This window comes from Etheostoma cragini, chromosome 2, assembly GCF_013103735.1.
Source record: "Etheostoma cragini isolate CJK2018 chromosome 2, CSU_Ecrag_1.0, whole genome shotgun sequence".
NCBI classification, from domain to species: Eukaryota; Metazoa; Chordata; class Actinopteri; order Perciformes; family Percidae; genus Etheostoma; species Etheostoma cragini.
In genome coordinates, this window is record NC_048408.1 from 13596983 (window position 1) to 13617619 (window position 20637).

Sequence of the window (20637 nt, forward strand, 5' to 3'; positions counted from 1 at the left end):
ATGACTGCTATGATACACATTGACTCACTCTGTTCCCCCCACACCTCCAAGCAAAACAAATCTCATCTCAGCTGACTGTGACATGGAGCGCCTGGCCTCAATAGCTAAGTGACATTTCATTTTAACTGGCAACTTTTTATTATTCATGAATGAATTCAGAACAAGTTTAATAGTTGGGGTTCATCCTTTCGAGCTGAACTTTAACAGTCACGGGGTAGCTTGACGGCCAGCTGATGTTTTATGCACATGGTGCACAATTTAAGAATTAAGTTGCTATGACTGAGGCATAGGCTGCAGTATCTTCACGTATATAATGTAAGAAGTTTGAATTTTTATTCAATATATTCAACCAACTTTGTATCATCATAATGTTGATACGTGCAAATTAACCATGTTAAACTTCCTCCTATCTTACCAGTGCCCAGATCTCCCTACTAACAGGTGAGCAAAACAACCATCAAGTGAAAAGCTTGACGCAAAACTTGTCACCCTCTCTCTCTGCCTCAAACTCTTCAAACTTCTACCAAACTCAGATTAAACTGTGAAACTAGGCAGCGCTGATTAAATATAAACCAAAATTCTGTTACTGTCTTGCCTATTTCAAGCCTAAAATGATTTCAGAAGCATATTTTAGTGTACTGTTTTACTGTTCAACAAAATCGTTTGTTAGCAGCTGGCTGCCATTCTGTGTCAATAAAGAGGCACTTGATGTGCCGCAGTATGTCACCAACCACTGGGAACGTTTATTCGTCCAATGCGGCGTAGTGGATTCTGTTAGTTGTAGGACTTCTACCTTTTGATTGAAGGGGAATAGCACAGCTTCTTCTCTGTGGTCATGTAGCACCGATTTCAAAATGTTTTTGCTATTCTACTGCATAGAAAGTTCAGTTTCATGAAAGACCCTCTTTTCAGCGGTAATATAATTCTTTAAATCATGTATTAATGTAATTGCTTATCACGGTGTTGATAAAACATTGTTTGTGCCACCTCATGAGGAATTGTAAATAATGACAACAAAACTGTCGGCACATCCACATGATACAAGCCTTTCGTGACCGTGTACCGCCCCTTTGAATGAAACAGATGTTCATTGATATCAAAAAGTTGCAAACTAAAGCTTTAAAGCCTTGTTTTTCAAATGTAAGCACAGTTTAGTCAGACACCCACATCAAGGTATTGATTGAATTTATAGAAAATTGGTATACAGTTAGATTTAGCACAAAAGGCTCTGCTCTTTGAAGGAGTTCTCAAAGAATTCAAGCAGCTACAAGAATTCTGCTGGGAGAAATGATTCACCCTAATTAACACTGAAATGGACATTAAAGCTTAGTTAAGTCAACAATAACAAAAATATAGCACTTAAGGACGAAGTTGGGGAACCTAATTTAGGCGTGACTTTGGTGCTGTGCCTGAACTAACACGATGCTTCCATTTAGTATGAGTCATGTCATTAGTTCCTTAGGCCTCTTACATTGGTGACAGTGTTGGTTTAGCTTAAGTAAGGCAAAAATACTCCAGTAATCATATCACTCTCCTCAATAACCAGTGGTCTGTGAAAAAAACAAAAAAACGTGCATTTACAAAGATTTGAGAAACAAAAATACACACAACACAAGCCAAAGAGAAGCATTTAAACTGAAGTTTCACGGTTGTTTGACCTACATATTCATTTTCTTGCTTGTTTATAGTGCCAACAGCTGTGCAGAGCATCGGCACCCAAGTTAATTTGCTTACAGAGTTTGAAAAACCTGCTAAGATCTAAGAAATCAAGAATGCATAACAAAATGTCAAATTGTTAAACACAGCATCAAGCTTGTACTTCCACTTTTTTACCATGGGTGGTGTGAGAATTTTTGTTAAAGAAAGCTGCAAAAGTAGAAAGCGATTTAAAGAAAGAATGATCTTGGGTAGGCTGAGGCAGAGAGGGATCACCCACTGAGATGGTTGTGCTTGCAGTTATATTAACATATTTCTTAGCAAATCTGCAAAGCTTGTTGATTGAAACTTGTGGTAGCCTCTTCTACTCTCAAGCAGACCAATTGCTGCTGTGCTGGACAGATCAGCACTGCAGGTTCAATCAGGGTGTTTGTATGCAGAGCGTTAATTATTAAAATGTCTTAAACACTGTTGTGCACACAAACTGTTAGCCAGTGAACACATAGCTGTAGTGCTTAAAATGAAAAGATGCAGTAATTGAGGCAGAAGGTGAGGATGAGTAGAAATGTATATCTGTAATCATTTTTGATAAAAAAGCATTTTATTCCGCCAGAGAGTTAATAACCTGCCTCAATGTTAATGTCACAACACTCTGGGCCAGATGTACTAATGCTTTTGTTCCCACTTCAGGCGTATTTGTTTTACAACGATCACGTAAAAGCGTGGCAAGTTAAGTACAAACTGGCCGCAAGAAGTAGAAGCAACGACTGTCTGTTGCGAGGACTGAAAATGGCAAATTGGGCTTTTCGGTGTCATGCATATGCATTCATGGGAGGGTGAAGGGGATAGTGGGAGTTTCCCATAAAGAGATGGGAGGCATAAAGGGCTCCTCATTATGTATTTCAGTATGTATAAAAAACGCCTGTGAAAGTGGCATCTGTTTTTCGGTAAAAACGCTCTGCCTCTTAAAAGCTGAAAACCAGCCGCAAGCGGGTTTCCATGCATGTGCCTCCTGGGGAAATGGCAGCAGTAGCTTAATCTGAGCAAGACGCAGACATACCTTTTAGTCTAAGGAGACAAACTGAAAGGATTTTTGCCACAAGTATCACACTTTTTCAGTTGAGTGAACACAAAATCCTTAAGCCTTACACATTAAGCAGCCATGCAGTATTACATTTACTGGAAGAAATCAAAGATGACATTGAATCTCCAAATCAGCATTCACATTCCATTCTAGCAGTTATTAAACTCCTCGCTACGTTACAAATATTGGCATCAGGATCATTTCAAACAATCCTAGCATCAGCAGTGGGAATATCGCAGTTTGCACTCAGCCGTATCACAGCACAAGTATTTAACTCTTTGCTACAGCGCAGTAGTCAACCATTTCCCCACCGGCGTTGTATAATATTTAAATTGGCTGTAACCTCATAAACAAGCAGATCAACTTCGTTATTGGTAAATCTTTGTTTTTGCTTTTTGACTGACTTGGTGGCTGATCCATGATGGAAAGAGAGAAGGAGGCCCATTCAATTGCACTTCTAAATAAACGCAATTTACGATTTAGTGGGCTGAGAAAGGCGCGGATGACCCGATGAACTGGTGGTTTGGTAAATACAACGTAAGCTGATGTATCACAGCATGCACTTACTGCGGGTTGGCCTTGGTGCTGATAACGCTCCGTTTGCAAATGTACGACTATACATCTGGCCCTCGGATTCTGAAGGCTGACACAGGTCCTAAACACAAAAAACACATTAAGAACACTTACACCATACTATTAAGTATATGGTAGCACACAGCACAATGCCACATATGTCGCAAGTTTTGAGGCAGCGTGCAATTGGCATGCTGACTGCAGGAATGTCCACCAGAGCTGTTGCCCGTGAATTGAATGTTCATTTCTCTGCCATAAGCTGTCTCCAAAGGCGTTTCAGAGAATTTGGCAGTACATCCAACCGACCTCACAACCGCAGACCACGTGTAACCACACCAGCCAGAATGTGTTGCACATGTGCATCTTCGTGGATATTAGAGGTGTTATGGTTCATCTATTCTGTAATATTTCAATCTTTGAATGCTAAAAAGGCACATATGTTTGTGTAGATGGCAATAAACTTTTTTGTTTTTGCCAAATTAATGAAAAGATTGTTGAAATCATCAATGTCTTCCCACTTGCTGTATCAAAATCTCACCTAGCGTTCCTCAGAGATGGTCCCAATATTGTGCTTAAACTCAAGTCATATTCAGTTTGTGCATAATTACATGATATGATAATGAAGCTATGTACTGTATATTAGGCTGAAGTATATCTCTGAAATGTTAAAGAGTAAAGGAAGAAAACAAGAACCGTACAGAATCGAAAACCGTGCCCCTAAAACCGTGATACGAACCAAACCGTGGGTTTTGTGAACCGTGCCACCCCTATTGCATATTCACAAGATACTAACAAAACATGCACCCATTCATAAAAACACTGCTCCACACTGCTTCTAGTGTCTTTAATAAACACTAATTGTATTATTGCCCTACTCTTAAACAGAAAAATACAAACTGTCTTCTGTTGGAATGCTCACATGACTATTTTACAGGGCTATGAGCTCTTAGCCGTCCACTACTTCTTTATAAATTGTAAAACTCCTGCAGTATCAATATCGTCTTCCCCATCACTGTCTCTGTCTCTCTCATTTTTGTAGCTTCACCTCTCTTGTTCTTTTATTAACGTCTTTTCATACTTTTATACTCTCTGTCCATTTGAGAATACCCACCTGGGCTCTGTCCCGGACCTTACGTTTAGAAACCTTTATCTCTGCAATAGAAATGGACAGTGTGCGTTGACCACCTCTGAAGTTCAACCTCCATTTTTAAATGTCCCTTAACTTCAGGTTACTGGAATGATGTAAAACAGCAATATATAAAGAGCTCATTAGTCATGCCTTTGTTGTTAAAAACCAAAAACCATAGTCAAATTGAAGCCTGGGTTCTGTTTTATGTAGGTCTATCTATGCCTTGACTTAAATTGCTTGTTTACCGTCTGGAAGCTTGGGTTTGACAGACAATAAAAAGGACGTTGTTTTTGTTCGAGAGCTTTAGGAGCCTTTAAAAAGCAGCTTTCCATTAAAGGTCTGTACATTAGGGTTACTTACGACTCAACAGAACTCAAACAGAAATTAAATAACCAATTAGAGTGATACTTCTGATGGTCTGTCATGTATGTAAGTATGTGGTCTGTAGCAGTAACAGTATCCTGATATTTACTAATGACTGTGTATTCCCATCAGCCCTGGACAGTACATAAATCAGAGACAACTAAACACAGTACATATACAACATACAAGTGTCTAACAGTGCATACAAGTTTAAAAGAAAGATAAACCTTGTAATTAGCATCAATACTAAAACAGTATTTTCTTAATGCTCATACTAAGAATCAAAATGTTTTAAAACACTGGGCCTCTTAATGCTAAATACTATGCCACTCTCTGGGATATTTTGCCATAGTACCAGGTGGCTGCTCTCAATTATTATGACAGAGTTCTTCTGTGCTGTATGTTTACTATCCCAAAATAGTGCCATGACACAAACAAAAAGGGTCCTTGTGGCAGATGTGTTGTTGATCAGTGCACAAGTGACAAAGAAGTGCTGAGATTTTTCCTCATTCCAATCCCCCTTTTTAAAGGACCTTTGTAAACGGCATCTGGTCCCACAGATTCTCATTTGGCTTAGAAGGTAGAGAGCACTGTATTATAGATGCAGATGGGACAGCTGGTTTGGTAAAGCTGATGGTTTTTGGTTGTTATTGATTTTTACAGAAAAATAGTATATTGGTTTGAAATCTAACGTTTGCATTCTTTACATCTTACATGGTGTATTGTTTGTCTCATTTTATGGATGATTTGTTTTATTGTTGATTCTGTAATTGTCTCAGGTATTTTTTATTCTCTTGATTGGTTGTTGAGGCCTGTACTTAAGCATAACAATGTTTCTGGTTTATAGTAGAGCTGAAACGATTACCGGATGGACAGAAAGATAATCGCCTGAGTTAGTTTTCAAGCAAAACGTTAGATGACACATCCTCGGGTTTCAGCTTCTCAAATGACAGGATATTCTGCTTCTCTTTGTCATTTATAAATGTAAATCGAATACCTTTGAAATTATCACTTTGAACTATTCTCAGTTTACAGCAAAGATGGACTTGGACCAAAATTTTTTCCTGGCATTACACCTGCGAACTTAGCAACGCTAATGCAGTCATACAGTATAGCAGACCTACTTCTTATATTGTTGTAGTGTTATCATCAACAGTTTGTCAACCACTTGTTTTGGCTTAGTTTTATCAAGGAGCAAAGTGTTTTAAGGGGAGTGATGCTTACTGCAAGTTCAACCCTCACTTCCTCATCTCTGTCTGAGTCTCCTCCTCACTGTGCATGCCACTGCTGCCGACACCGACAACACCACCACTGTCATCAGCCATGGGAGCTGATGAAGACCCTGATACTGCCGAAAACATGTCTGTCAAGTTGACACATTTGGCTGCGTCTGCCTGAAGGGCCTGTTTTGTTTTCTCACGCAGCTTCTATGCACCTCCTTCTCCTCACCTCATTCTTCATGATCTCTATCACTATTCTAGCCTGGCAGATGCACACTGAAACTGCATACAGGCAGAAATCCCAAGGAGGGTGCTGTTTAAAGATATGATTGGGCCAGTCCAATGTCAATTAAGAAAACAACCAATGGTTTGCTGAGCTATGCGTTTCACGGGCCGTGTCTGTCAGAAAATCCTAGCCTATGTGATATATTTTTGAATAAAGTGTTTTGGGCCAGCCTAGTGTCAATTAAAAGACACGGGGCTGCCAATCTAGGCTTACCACTTTTTTGGTACGGTTCATGGGCTGGTAAAAAAAAAGAAGTGTAGGCGGTCGGCCCACCCGGAAAGTGCCCAGAATGCAAGATTGTCAGTCCCCACCTTGGTGTACAGGGTCCTCTGATGGTGAGGAACACTCAGAATATGTAATATAAATGTTATGTTAATTTAATATTCAAAATAAATACAGAAAATGTAAACTCCACTCTTTGGTGCTGGTAGCAATGAGGGAAGCTAAAGGCCATGGCTAACTCTGTGTCTTATGTTACACACACATCCACTATTCACTAATCACAATAAATTAATAAAGACAGTCCTCTGGGACATCTCAGCTGAGCTCTATTGGCAGGATGTGACATGAGGCTTCCAAAGCCTCACTTCCCTTCCATTTCCTGCCTGGTTAAATACCTCACTTTGTAATTTCAAGCAGATGACAAATGCCTGCTGTCTGCAGTGTAGTGCCTGGGTCTGTGAAATCCTCCTCCTTTAATAAGTGGGCATGGCTTGCCAGTAACCTCCCTGTTTCTTCCTCACCAGACTTCTAATAACAGTCTCAGTGACTTCTGGAGATTCCCAGTGTATTAGCCCTCTGTAAAGACTAGCCATCATCTGTGATTTGTGATTACAGCGCCAATGGCAGTGCCTACTGCGTCTTTCATTTAAAGCTGCTTGAGCGAGAGAGAGTCTGTATCAGTGTGTCAGTATCGGATTGGTGTACAACACCGTGTTCACCCAGGTGTAAGACTCTGAATGGTCCATGTTGAAATACGGACTGCGCCCACTCTACATGATGTGCTGACCAAGTTCAAGGCTTTAAAATTCTTGGTTCTTTAACCAGCACCCTTTGGGTTGCTGATTTTAAAAGAAACATAAAGTGAACAATACTTGAGGGTAAAGAAATTTGCTTCATTGGGCTAAGCAACATTAAACATTGTGAAGGAGTTCAGCAGATCTTTAGGGTTCTATGGACAAACTGTTTACTAGACAATGGTCAAGGCATCATGCCATGATGATATTATGCTTTTACATGATAAGATATTATATGACAGCATCTTATTTAAGATGGTTTCTATCCAATATCAAAAAAGAAAAAGTAGTATTTTTTGAAGTAAAATTGAAAGCCACTGTATGAAGACACAACTTATTTTTGTTGTTGTTGCTGCCATTTTCATAGTCAAAAGCAATCTAGGTTTTTATCAGTATCGGTCATGATACCATACCAGTCATGAATGCAAGGTTGATTGTTATTCAGAAATTTATCCAAGGAAAATGGTTGAAGAGCGGGCTGTGTTTGTGTTTTTTTGGTGTGCACTTGACTTGACTGATCTTTTCTTGACTTAATACTGGGTTTATTAAATATAAAAGGTGGCATTGAAGGCTTACAAGGAACTGTACTGGAGAAAGACGGCACAACTTGGATAGCAGATAGTAGAGATTGGTTTTAGTTACCAGATGCTCTCGTAAAGAACTTCGAGTGTTAACCTCATAGACATCAGACTAGACAATGTTGTTGGCGCTAACAAGCACTCTCACTAATGGAGCCATTTCCTTTGCCCCACTCCCCTCCAGTCTTGCTCTGAGTATTTCAGGGTACAAATGCAGGAGTTTGCTTTTTAACCCTTGAAATGCAGGTTTTATTTTTCTTGGTCACTAAACGTATAGATCAAGATTCCTATTTGGAGAGTTCAGACATAGGAAGCATATGTACAGTATAATCACATTTTACTAATATGTCCAAGAAAGCTAAAATCATGCTATTAACTTCTTGAAAGACTAGTTTATGTGTGAATTTGTCTTTTTTCACCTTGTTTTCATAAAAGGTGAAAAATAAAATGTTTAAATCACAAGTTGTAGGAGTCCATAAAAGTTAAAGTGGCAGGATTAACTTGGTCCTGTTGGTCCATGCTGGATATACAGTGGGGTTTGAAAGTTTGGGCACCCCAGGTAAAAAATTGTTTTAATGTGCATAAAGAAGCCAAGAAAAGATGGAAACATCTCCAAAAGACGTCACATGACAGATTAGACATTCATATTATATGTCACAAAAAGTTAGATGTTATTTCCATCATTTACACTTTCAAATAACAGTAAACAAAAAAATGTCTTCTGCAAAAGTTTGGGCTCCCTGCAGAGTTAATATCTTATACCTTTGGCAACTATCACAGTAAACCATTCTTGTAGCCAGCCTTTGCAATTTCTGGGCTGTCTGTCATGCACTGCTCCTTTTAAGGTCTATTCATAGATTTTCAATTATGTTGAAGTCAGGAGATTGTGAAGGACATGGCTAAACCTTCAGTTTACGCCTCTTGATGTAATCCACCTTGGATTTTGAGGTGTGTTTAGATCGTTATCCATTTGTAGAAGCCATCCTCTCTTTAACTTCAGCTTTTTTTCACAGATGGCATCAAGTTATCTTTCAAAATTTGCTGAAATTCTATTAAATCCATTTTTCCTTCTACTCATGAAATTTTCCCTGTGCCACTGGCTGCAATACAACCCCAAAGCATGATTGATCCCCCCCCATGCTTAACAGTTGGACAGAGTGTTCTTTTCATTAAATTCTGTGCCCTTTCTTCTCCAAACGTACCTTTGCTCATTGCGGCCAAAAAGTTCTATTTTAACCTCATCGGTTCACAGAACGTGTTCCCACAATGTATCAGGCTTGTCTATATGTTCATTTGCAAACTTCAAACACTGATTTTTGCGGTGAGGACGTAGAAGAGGGTTTGTTCTGATGACTCCTCCATGAAGACCATATTTGTACAAGTATCTCTTTATAGTGTGTATTTCTTCTTTGGATTGTGCAGTCAAACATGGGTTTGGAGTTGCTTTTCTCACAATCCAGCGAGCTGTTCTGTCTGACATTTTTCTTGGTCTTCCAGATCTTGCTTTAACTTCCTCTGTTCCTGATGACTGTCATTTCTTAATTACATTCCCAACAGAGGATATTGGCATCTGAAAACGCTTTGCTATCTTCTTATAGCCTTCTCCTGCTTTGAGAGCATCAACTATTTTCAGTTTCAGTTTTCTAGACAACTGCTTAGAAGTAGCCATGGTGCTGATTTTTGGGGCTAAGTCAGCTGAGTCTGGGCATTTAAAACCTTAAGAATGATATCACCTGGTTTTTCCAGATGATGATCGAGAATAATACATGACGCGGTCAGGTTTTAGCTTTCCAAAGGGGACAGTGTATGCTATAAACTCTGCAGTGTGCCCAAACTTTTGCAGATGCCATTTTTTAGTTTTCTGTTATTTTGAAAGTGTAAATGATGGAAAGAAAATCTAACCTTTTGTGACATATTATACAAATGTCTCATCTGTCATTTGATGCCTTTTGGAGATTTTTCCATCTTTTCTTTGCTTCTTTATGCACATTAATACACATTTTTACCTGGGGTGCCCAAACTTTCAAACCTCACTGTATTTATGAAATATGGTTCTGGAGTACACAGTTTTCCCCTAGTTTATTGTTTTGAAGTTGCACTAAAATAAGATAGAATTAGATGAGATGGAACTTTATTTATCCCACAGGAAATATTAGGAATGGCCTTTGTCATCAACGTCATTTATTTAACTTGATTATGTCATATTGTTCATTTGATTCTCTTTCTCATCTGATGTTATACCTAAACTCACAGTATAAAGGACTTTAACTCACTTGTAATTTCTTTGCTCTGTTTCTAGGACCTCAAGCAGGGGAACAATGACGAAGATGAGGTAAAAAGACCAGTTGAATGTTGCCACTATGTGTGCTCATATGACTGAGCTGGGATCTTCCATAGGACATGGGATCTCTCTTCCTCCTACTGACTTGCCATTGTCACCCTTGTTTTCACCATGAGAGGATCTGACACATGCTTTACCTCTGTGCCCTCATACTGGTGCCATCGTTGTGCCACATGAGCGCCCCCTCTCTTCCGGCAGTTACTGCACGGAATGGCCTCTCTGGACCTGCCGTACCGCTGTCCTCGCTGCGGGGAGCACAAGCGCTTCCGAAGCCTGTCGTCATTACGAGCTCATCTGGAGTACAACCACACATACGAGACCCTCTACGTCCTCTCCAAATCCAACAGTGTATGTGACGCTGCTGCTCTGCTGCCGCTAGTGGCTGAGGGAGCTATCCTTGCACCTGCCAACAACAACGACCCTTTTGAGCCGCTGCGGCCGTCAGCTTTAAAGGAGCGGCACTTCCCTTGTCGTGAGCTTCCTTGTGCGGACGACCTGAGTTTGACCCCTGCTAACTCCAACACTGCAGCCCGGTATATTCCCAATGTGGAGTTTCCCCTGGGGGAGATTTTTATGAAAAAAGCCATGACATCCGCAGACCCCGGTCCCCACGGAAACCCCAGCACAGCTGTAGCAGTGGCAGCTAATGTAGCGGCGAGTGCAGTAGAGGCGGCCTATGAAGAGGGCCTGGCCAGGCTCAAGGCTAGGGCGTTTGAACGGCTGGAACTGGATGAAAGGCTGGAGAAGCTGTCTGAAGAGGTCAATAATTATGGTTATCAAAATTAACTGTTTCTGTCAAATGTGTTCACATAAACTTCAGTAAAGTATGCTACTGATGATTGAAAAATCTAAATGTTGCAAAATTTCTTTCTTCTACATGAATAATTGGAGTGCTGTTGAGCAACACAGTGGTCAGTCCTGCCACTAATGGCTAAAAACTTGAATTGCAACAAAATATAATGCAGCAGGAAAGTCTATTGTAAACTATGGAAATCACCTGCAATCCCTCAAATCTTCACATTTTGAAATACAGATATTCGTATTTTCTTCTCTTCTACTTCGGAAACTTAACCTCTAAAATGGGTGTGTTGCTTAGATAGCATTTCAAGATCGTAACACTCTTGCTCCGGTTTGCTAGTTTGATGTCCGCCGGTGGGTTATTGCACAGTCCAGGGGCCCTGATGGAAAATACTCTCTGTCATTAGGTTAGACATTTAATAACTCTCAGTCTGTTCTCAGTCTGCTTTGAGAACTTTGAGCTCAGCAGCAGAAAGAAAATAAATGATCTTGTTGCGTTTCATATAATGTGGGGAATATTGCGGGTGATTTGGCAGCTCAAGTGTCTCTTGTCTTGTAGGTGGAGCAGAAAATAGCGGCCCGCGTAGGTCGTCTTCAGTCAGAGCTGGAGAGGAAGAGCTCAGAGCTGGAGCGGGCCAAGCTGGAGAGCGAACGGCTGAGTCAGGAGAAGCAAGACCTGGAGGACAAGGCCTCGGAGCTCTCTCGGCAGGTGGATGTCTCTGTGGAAATGCTAGCCAACCTCAAACAGGATCTAGTGAACAAGGAGCAGGAGCTCAATCACAAACAACAGTAAGTGATCTTCAGACTGAGTGTCGACTTAGCACTACAGCTGGCCTGTTTGTGTGCTTTCCTGATACCTAATGGAAATCAAGACATGTATTCTCATTGGAGCTGCAATTTTGATAATGGAAAAAATATTTCCATTTAGTTCACTGGTTGCAGTTTCTAACATGTAAATATTTACAGATTTCCTTTATCTGCTGTGAAAGTAAGTGTAATACCTTTAGGTTTTGGTTGGACAAAAAAAGTAATTTGAAGACATCACCTTAATTAATGACGAAAATAATCCTAGTTTTTATTGTGTGTTCAAAAGAAGTCACACTCTCACATGCTGCTGTTTAGTTGACGGGGATGACAGTTTGACGGTCAATTGGTCTATCCATCTCTCTTGTTAATAAAAAGGTTATAGTCCACGTGACTTATGGTGGAATGAAATGTAGCGGGAGAGAAGTAAAACATGAACACACTCGGATGCCAATTTCTTCACCTTTAACTTCTCTATAGATGGCTCCTAACTATTCTCCTTGGTCTTCCTTTCATAAAATGCAAGGTCGTGCATACTAACCCTAATACACTCCTTTCCTTCACCTCTACCCCTCATATCATATAGGTTTATGGTGTAATTGTCAGTAGCATCCACCCACCAGATGTGGTCAGCATCTGTCCTGCTGCTGTCTCCATACACTATGGCCCTCCAGGGCTGGTTAGCTGTTCATGCTGAATGTAGATTTGAACAAGAGCAGCTGGGTCAGCAGCAGAGACTCAGACCAGTCCCTCCATGATGCTGCCATGTTGCTTCATGCACTAGTGAAAAGTATGCTGTAACTAGAAAGAGCGCTTGGATATAAATTATCAGTGTGCTAATGCAAGTTATTGCTGGCTCTGAATCTGATGAACATGATTTGGAGCTGTTCCAAAGCATGGCACAAAGAGTGAGTAATATAAGGCTTTATTTTTTTAGAGCTTTTATTGAAATGAATCCTGGAGTAATTTATTGTGTGCTCCAAACATTGCTACTATTTTTAGTTTGAGGCTAGAGGGAGTGCATAAAATATATTGTTTTTACTCAGTCTATGTTAAAATGGAAGGTAATTAATAAAAAAAAAATGTATCCTCTACAATTATATTTTACAAACTGGTTTTCCTTTTTCCTCTAACTATTTCTTTTTAAAAGATGCATTGAATTTCCATTAAACATTTGATCAGTAGAAGACTCACAGTTGCAGTTAAAAGGGACTTTCGAGGCACAAAAAAAATGTAATGTATAATGAGGCTCTGGAAACAGAAGAATTTGACAGGTTATTTATGTTATTTATGTTTAGGTTATTTTGTGTCCATTGTTAGTTGGGTGAACAGGTGAATAAAACATAGTTTCTGTCTACTTGTATAGATTAAGGTGTAGCGCTTTCCTAACTGCTGCATCCACAAACACAAGCTCTTTGCTTGTTTGCACCTATTTGCTTTGTTAAAGTGACCAACAAGTGTTGACAAGTGTTTTTCAAGGCTCATATTAAAGTTATCTAGTATCTGTACTGTGTCTATCTCACAGGGCAGCCACCCTCATCTTTCTATCTTCCTCTGGGTTTTTTATCACCTCTTCTGTTTCCTTATCAGGCCTGAATGTCAACAGTAGGTCGGGGACAGAAAGGCGCTTTACAAGGCGTCGAATCTCATCACAAACACACAACTGCACATCTCACTGCACTGTATGGATGTGATTACTTGTAAAGTCATTAATTAATGGCACAAAAGTGATGTACATTTAAAGGCCTTTGGGTTTTAATACTAAAGCATTATTATGTGTGTCATATGTGTTTTCAATTAATAGTTTCATCTTTAAAACGTCAGAGAATATACCTCATCATGATTTCCCAAATGGTCCACTTACTTGGTTTTCAGCCACATTTATATCCTTCCACAGTGGATAAAATTGTTTAGTCATGTGGTTGTGCCCAGACTTTAATACCCTTCCAGTAGATTTTTATGTTCTGATCTTGTGTTTAAAGAAAGTTTATGTTAGTTTCAAGTGTTCATTCAGGGCGTTTTCACACCTACCTTAATTAGTCCGGACTTTCAGCCTTTTTCAGTTTGATATGAACCAAAATTGCAGTTGAGAAAGGTGCCTCGGACCACGGTCTGGATCAAAAGACCAAATTTTGGTCTGATCAAAATAGATGGTCTCGGTCCTGACCAAACTTAACCATGGTTCGGTTCGTTTGCAGTGTTTTTGGATGGTTCCGAATTTTCGGACCAATTACAGGATCTGCACGCCTGTCTATTTACCAATCAAAGGCAAACGCAACACATGGCCGTAGGTATGTCATGAAAAGTTCTTTAGCACGCTAGCAAAATCACTATGAGAAACATAAAAAGAATAGGATCAAATGTATACATTGTAATTAAACACGATTGTTGATTCAGACCTTGGTCCAGACTTTTAGGTGTGAAAACACCCACAGTCTCTTGTCCAGATTCCTTGCGCTTCACCGATGTAGTGTTCTTCATAGTGAAGTCTGGCCAGCAGCTCTAAAACATCAAGATTCAGTTTTTTTAAGTCACATTAATCAGAGAAAAGAGAACAGCTTTTATCAAGCAAACATTTATTATAAATAACCTAAACGATTATTCCATTATAAAAATTGTTGTTGATAACAACACATAAGTACATTTGCATTTGGTCATTTTGGTCCCTCCAAGTCACAGCTAACTCACAAAAGTGTCTCTTTGTGTCAACATGACAAAACTATTGTATATTTTCTATCCCACAGTCTTATGACAGAGACAGTAGTAATAATTGTAATGGAAGCTGACTTGACTGATCTTGTGTTAGTAAGATACAAAACAGTGTTTCTTTGGGTCAAATGAGCAGAAGACAAGTGTGCTTTTCTTCTGTTTAGTCCCGCCTCTCTGTTGTAAAGGGTGCTGTGGTTGTGCATACCAATCCCGGAAGCATTACACTGGGAAGGTCATATTCCTAAAATCCCCACCTGGGCCGTCTGACAAAACACACACACACACACCCACACACACACACACACACACACACACACACACACACACACACACACACACACACACACACACACACACACACACACACACACACACACACACACACACACACACATTTTTGGTCTCTGTCTCTTTGAGGAGAAGCTGGCAGTCAAACAGTGAGCTCATTCAGACTTTAAAATACAGAGTAAGTCTGAGGTGGAAAAAGAGCATCATGGTTGGTGAATGTTCAGCTGGGTTGATGACTAAGCAGAAGTTAACAGACACAGAGCAGCTTATTGGCTTAAACGTGGCTTGCTCTTATACACACAGCCGATTCTTAAAAAAAAAAAAACTTTTAAAAGCTGTCAGTGACTTTGGAGAGTCTGTGCATCATGTTTTACATCAGTGGTGTCAAATGCTTAGAATGCGAGTCACCTCACTGTGAGTTGCCATGCAACCAGAGGAACCGCCCACAAACTGCCTTCTGCTGTTTGCAGCGCTATTCATAAAAATATGAAATGGGCTAATAATTTATTCTGCACTCCAAAACTGTAAATAAATATGAAAAGCATACAAAACATCTCAGGTAAACGTGTTTGATTCATCTTGGTTGTCATTATAACCTCAGCGTTTAGTATACATTAATTTACAAACAACACTACACGCACAAAAACAAACTGCACGCTCATAACGTAACTCTCTTCTTTTTGTTTTCAGTGACTCATAAGTCACTGAATGATGAATAACATTACACTACACTGTAGCAGTAAAAAAGAAAAAAAGAATAACAGAGTCCCTCAAGCACCCCTGTTAAGTGGTTTGATAGCAGCTGGAATAAATGGTAGCGGCTGTAAACTGGAGCTTGAGGAGAAATAAAAAATGGTGGGAGGATTATCTTCATCATTTCAGTGTGCTACAGACTCACTTAAAGTAGAAAAACAGCCTCATTTAGTGTCTGTCACAGAAATATGTTAGACACTGGTAATCTTTCCAGCTATTAGTGATTGCTTAATGACGTACAGCAAGGTTTATTTAATTGTTATGAAATGCTAATATGCTATTTGTCTTGTTATAGTTACAGTAGAATTTTGAAGAGCTATTTCTGAAACAAGTTAGGGCTAAAACACTTATTGATTTATCAATTAGTCAATCCTCAAAAAAATATTCAGCAACAATTTTAGTTACTGATTAATCAGTTAAGACATTTTTCAAGTAAGAATTACCAACATTCTAATGTCCCAGCTTCTCAATTGGGATGATTTGCAAGAGACATCATTAAGGAGGCACAAAACAGCAATGATTGTTTATTTATGTACTGGTTAATTTAACAGCAGCAGTGCCCATTCTTACTTTTTAATCACTTTTTAATCACCTTACATTTGCCTTACCCCTTTCAAGCTGTTTGTCTGTTTGTCTGTCTGCAATAATGAACACTGCTGTAAATGTGCCACAGTTGGACAAGAGGCTGTAGTCCCCGGACAGATGTTACAATGTCACCCCAAAAAAGAATAGAAAGAAGATTAAACAAATAGTATAACTAATTTATTGAGATCACTTATAAGCATGTATAGCAATAATAGAGTCATAAATATGAGAAAAGAATTAAAGAAAGAGGCTTGACCAAACCAATTAAGTGAGAAAATAATTGTCCGTATACATAATTGTTGGTTGCAGCCCTATGACCAACGATTCCTTTGTGAAGCTTATAATGATCTATTGTGTTTAAAAGGTGATTATTATGTTAATCTTTTCTAGTTGTATGTTTTGGCATAGTTATGTCGGATTGTGTTATATTGCGATTTGTCTTATACACCCCTCATGTGCTTTACAAACGGGAGTGATTAAATGTTTCAACATTGCAGTTGTTAGTATTAGACTGTGCAGGTTTTCAGAGTAACTGTATTGAAGAAGGACGATTGTAGTACAGAGAAAGCTCTTGTCAGGTTATTATATCATTTTTTAAACACACACATAGAATGCATAGTTGCAGTAGGCATCAACTTTGAGGCTTGATTTATTCCTACAGCCAGCTATGACAAAGTAAGTTGCTTGAAAAAAAAGAGGCTGTAACGGCTCCACAGAGCATGGAGGAGTCTGACTATTTGCTGTCACAGTGCCTCCTCTCAAAAAAGAGCATTTTTTAATGCAAAGTCAAGCTGTCAGGGGCAGAGAGAGAACTCACCCTAATTAGTGTCTGAGAGACTGAAGACTGGCAAGACTTCTGAAGGCTCTCTAATGAAAAGAAGTCAGAGTTAGATCATGCTCTGTGGTACATCTAAGAATGTTAACGTCAACTAAAAATGTAAGTGAGCGTAATCTAGGTTGTTTGTTTTAACATAAATATTAAAGTGCAATTTGTCTCGAATAATATTTGTCTATACAAACCGGGAACAGATGTCATGTTAGCCAATAAATTGTTCAGGTTATAGGAAAAGATTGCAGCGCTGCCACCAAACACAGAAAAGCATCCATTGTACATCATTTTTAATGTGGAATATGTTTATTAATTGTAAATTTACTTGACATGCACTTTGTACTTTCTGCATTGTTAAATACTTAAGACCAGCTGGACAATAACACCAGCCTAATTAAACTCTGTCAAAAAAATGTACGTACATAGACATTCAGATTTCAGGCAGGATTTTAAAGAGTCTTATAACAAGATAGGTTTCAGCATGATTGTAGTGTATGGATGATCCAGTGGATGTTATCACTCAGATAGAGCAGGATTTATGGGTGGATGGCTGCTTAGAGCAGGATTTATGAGTGGATGGCTGCTCATGTCTACCATTTGATGGAAGAAACTGACATGTGTCCTTGAGATTGGATGAAAGGTTTTCTACAATTACGGAAAAAGGGAAGTAGGAAGGATGCTCCAACCATTCTATCAAGAGACACGTCTGTCTTCTTCCCTGTTTTGTTAAGACTGACGTGAAAGGGTAAAGTAACCAGTCAATAACAATTGCCGGACTCTGATTATTGTAGTGAAAGATGTTTGGAGCATGTGCTGTACTGGGGTTTAGTGTCAACAGCCTGGTTGTGCTTCTTCTGTGGAAAGGTATGGCTCAACGGATGTACATAGCTGGGATGAAGCCTGACATCTGGTGCAGCTCCCTCCCCTTCTGCTATCTATTTTGCACATGATTTTGCAAGGGCACTGTTGCAGTGCCTGTGGGTTAGCAGCCATTGGTTGGACAAACAAGCCAGAGCATTTTTCCCCCTATCCTAGAATGTTAACACAGCATAGCCAGACCATAATCCAGCATTGATACAGGGCTATGAAGGTCTGGCTGTGCAAGATTACTGGAAAGCTGATATTCAGGCAATGCTGTCATTATTTTTTTTCTCCTTTTTTAAAATGTCAAGCTGTCATAGAGCTGAATGAGCTGGTGTGTATAGATCAAAATGTCTGTATGCCTTACCAAAGTCTACACTAGGGCTGATATGTTAGCCAATTAATCTATTAGTCAATGGTCAGAAAATTATTTTATTTTAATATTGATGAATAATGTGAGTAATTTTTCAGTGTACAGCGTCTCAAATGGGCAGATTTGTTGCCTTTCTCAGTTTTATATTACTGTGAAAAGGATATCCCTGAAATGTGGCCTGTTGGTCGGACAAATAATCAATTTTATGATGTCATTTTAAGATGATTAGCAGATTAATTGATGAATAAAAATGATAGTTAGATGCAGCCCTACTACCCATTTCCTTAAGAAGCCTCATCTTGACCCCACAGGGTTATCCAATTTTAGACCAGTCTTTAATTTGCCTTTTCTTTTAAAGGTTTTGGAAAAAGTTGTTTTCATAAAGTTACACACCTTTTTACAACAGAACTCTGTTTGGGAATTTCCATCTGGTTTCAGATCACGTCACAGCACTGAGTCTGCACTGTTGAGAATACACAATGATATTGCCTTGTCTGTAGATGCCAGGAGTCTTGTTTTAGTGCTTTTGGACCTCACAGCGGCATTTGATACAATGGACCATAAAGTCCTCTTCTCTCGCCTTGGTCATTGTGTAGGCATCCGAGGCTCGGCACTTCAATGGTTTAGCTCCTATTTGGCAAATAAGAGCTTCTCTGTCATGATTGGTCACTTCTCCTCGTCACCTGCTCTTCTCTCTTTTGTCTCTCTTTGACAAGCAGATCAACAATGTTGTTAGAATGAGCTTTTTCTAGCTTCGTCTCCTGGCTAAATTTAAGCCCTTCCTTAACAGGCACGATCTAGACAAGGCAATTCATGCTTTTATTAGTTCAAGGTTGGATTACTGAAATGCTCTTTATGTTGGTCTGAGTCACACCATCTCATTACTTCAACTTGTGCAAAATGCTGCTGCTCGCTTTATAACAGACACATCTGAAAGTGCACACATCACTCCCGTTCTTCACACCCCAACACTCTACATTGGGTCTCTGTGCGTTGTACAATGGATTTTAAGATTTTATTGTTTGTTTTCAAGATCTTAAATGGCCCGGCCCCGGAGTATTTTTTCAAGATTTTAACACAACCCATCATTGAGTTCTTCAAATCAACTGGTGTTATAAGTCCCAATGTCAAGGTATGAACGGTGGGTGATCAGGGTTTTGCGCTTGCTGCTTTGAGACTCTGAAACAAGTTACCCCCTGATATTCAGACTTTTTTAACACAGATGTATTTCTTTTTAGATCCAAACTCAAAACCTATTTGTTAGAATGTATTTTAATGCATAGTAGTTGTGTGACAATTTAACTCTCCTCCTCCTGTTTCTGTGATTAGCGGTTTCTTGGGAAACCAGTCTTGCTTTTTTCCGTCTCCGAGAGGCTTTAAAAACAGTCCATCTTAACCCGCATCTCTTTCATCATCCCTTTTCTTTCACCCTTTCATCCTTGTTCATCTCCTTGTCATGTACCATACTCTCGACACATCTCCTCATGCTGCCTTTCTCTTTGTGTGTTTGTGTGTTATGCATACAAATGTGTGACATTATGACATGATAATGACACAATGTATCCTAGAAATGTCCCACCCCCCCCCACCCCACCCCAAGAAAACAATTCACTATTTGATTCAGGTGTCATAACACATAACACAAGCAGCTGTCCTTTGTTAGAGTGGAGAAAGCTTGCATTCATGCAACAGCCTCGTCTTCCACATGCAGGCCTTTCAGTCAATCAGCTCTGCTGCTCTTCAATATTAATGAAGCATAATTTTGAATTAATGGCCAGAGATGATGACAACTGTGAAAGGAGGCTGACCAGTGGTTGCAATTAACATTTAAACAGAATCCTTCAGAAGACCATGCCTTATTAATCATGCCTGTCATAGCTGGATGTCTTTGCTATGCTAGACTATTTGTTATGGCTGTTAAGTGTGAGGAAAATGAAACATTGTTGGCTTAGCTTTCCATGATTCCTCTGAGCATATGCAGTAGCATAGGACATAATGGTCTTCAAAGCCATTTTTTATTTAATTGATTAAAAAACTGCAGCTTAGATTTTTGTTAGCAATTTGTCAAGCCTAAATTTAGCAAGAAAGGAGCTTTTTCTATTTCCGAGAGCGTAAAGGGACACTCATCCGGCAACAAGCCCCTTATTTTAGTCTCATGGAGGGAAAACAGCAGAGATTAAGAGCAGTCTTTGCTGTTTGGGCGCTTACAGGGAATGTGTAGTAAAGCTTCAGTGTAGCACTATGACCTTATTCTTTGTAATCAGTGGTATTGATTGTATTTTAACTGCTTTGTGTTAGTGTTCGTGTTAGGATTTATTGAGAAACATTGTGGCATCAGAGCTTAGCTCTAGTATGTTATTCAAAAGAGACCGGTCAAAAAGTGTATAACAA

General features: G+C 39.4%; 1 protein-coding gene and 1 long non-coding RNA gene across 2 annotated transcripts in view; one reads left to right on the plus strand and one right to left on the minus strand.

The window, feature by feature from the left end:
• fbxo41 (F-box protein 41) overlaps positions 1–20637 on the plus strand; it is a 47588-nt gene that overhangs the window by 5046 nt on the left and 21905 nt on the right. The window contains exons 2-3 of the mRNA XM_034889675.1: positions 10205–11005; positions 11604–11833. Of these exons, the coding sequence (XP_034745566.1) occupies positions 10457–11005; positions 11604–11833 (779 nt within the window). The 5' untranslated portion in view covers positions 10205–10456. The remainder of the gene's footprint in view (positions 1–10204; positions 11006–11603; positions 11834–20637) is intronic.
• LOC117955850 lies at positions 3959–11838 on the minus strand. The gene is made up of 4 exons (XR_004659144.1): positions 11826–11838; positions 9555–9559; positions 6833–6836; positions 3959–4101 (listed from the first exon to the last, which is right to left on the minus strand). It is a non-coding gene; the product is annotated as an uncharacterized LOC117955850 (long non-coding RNA).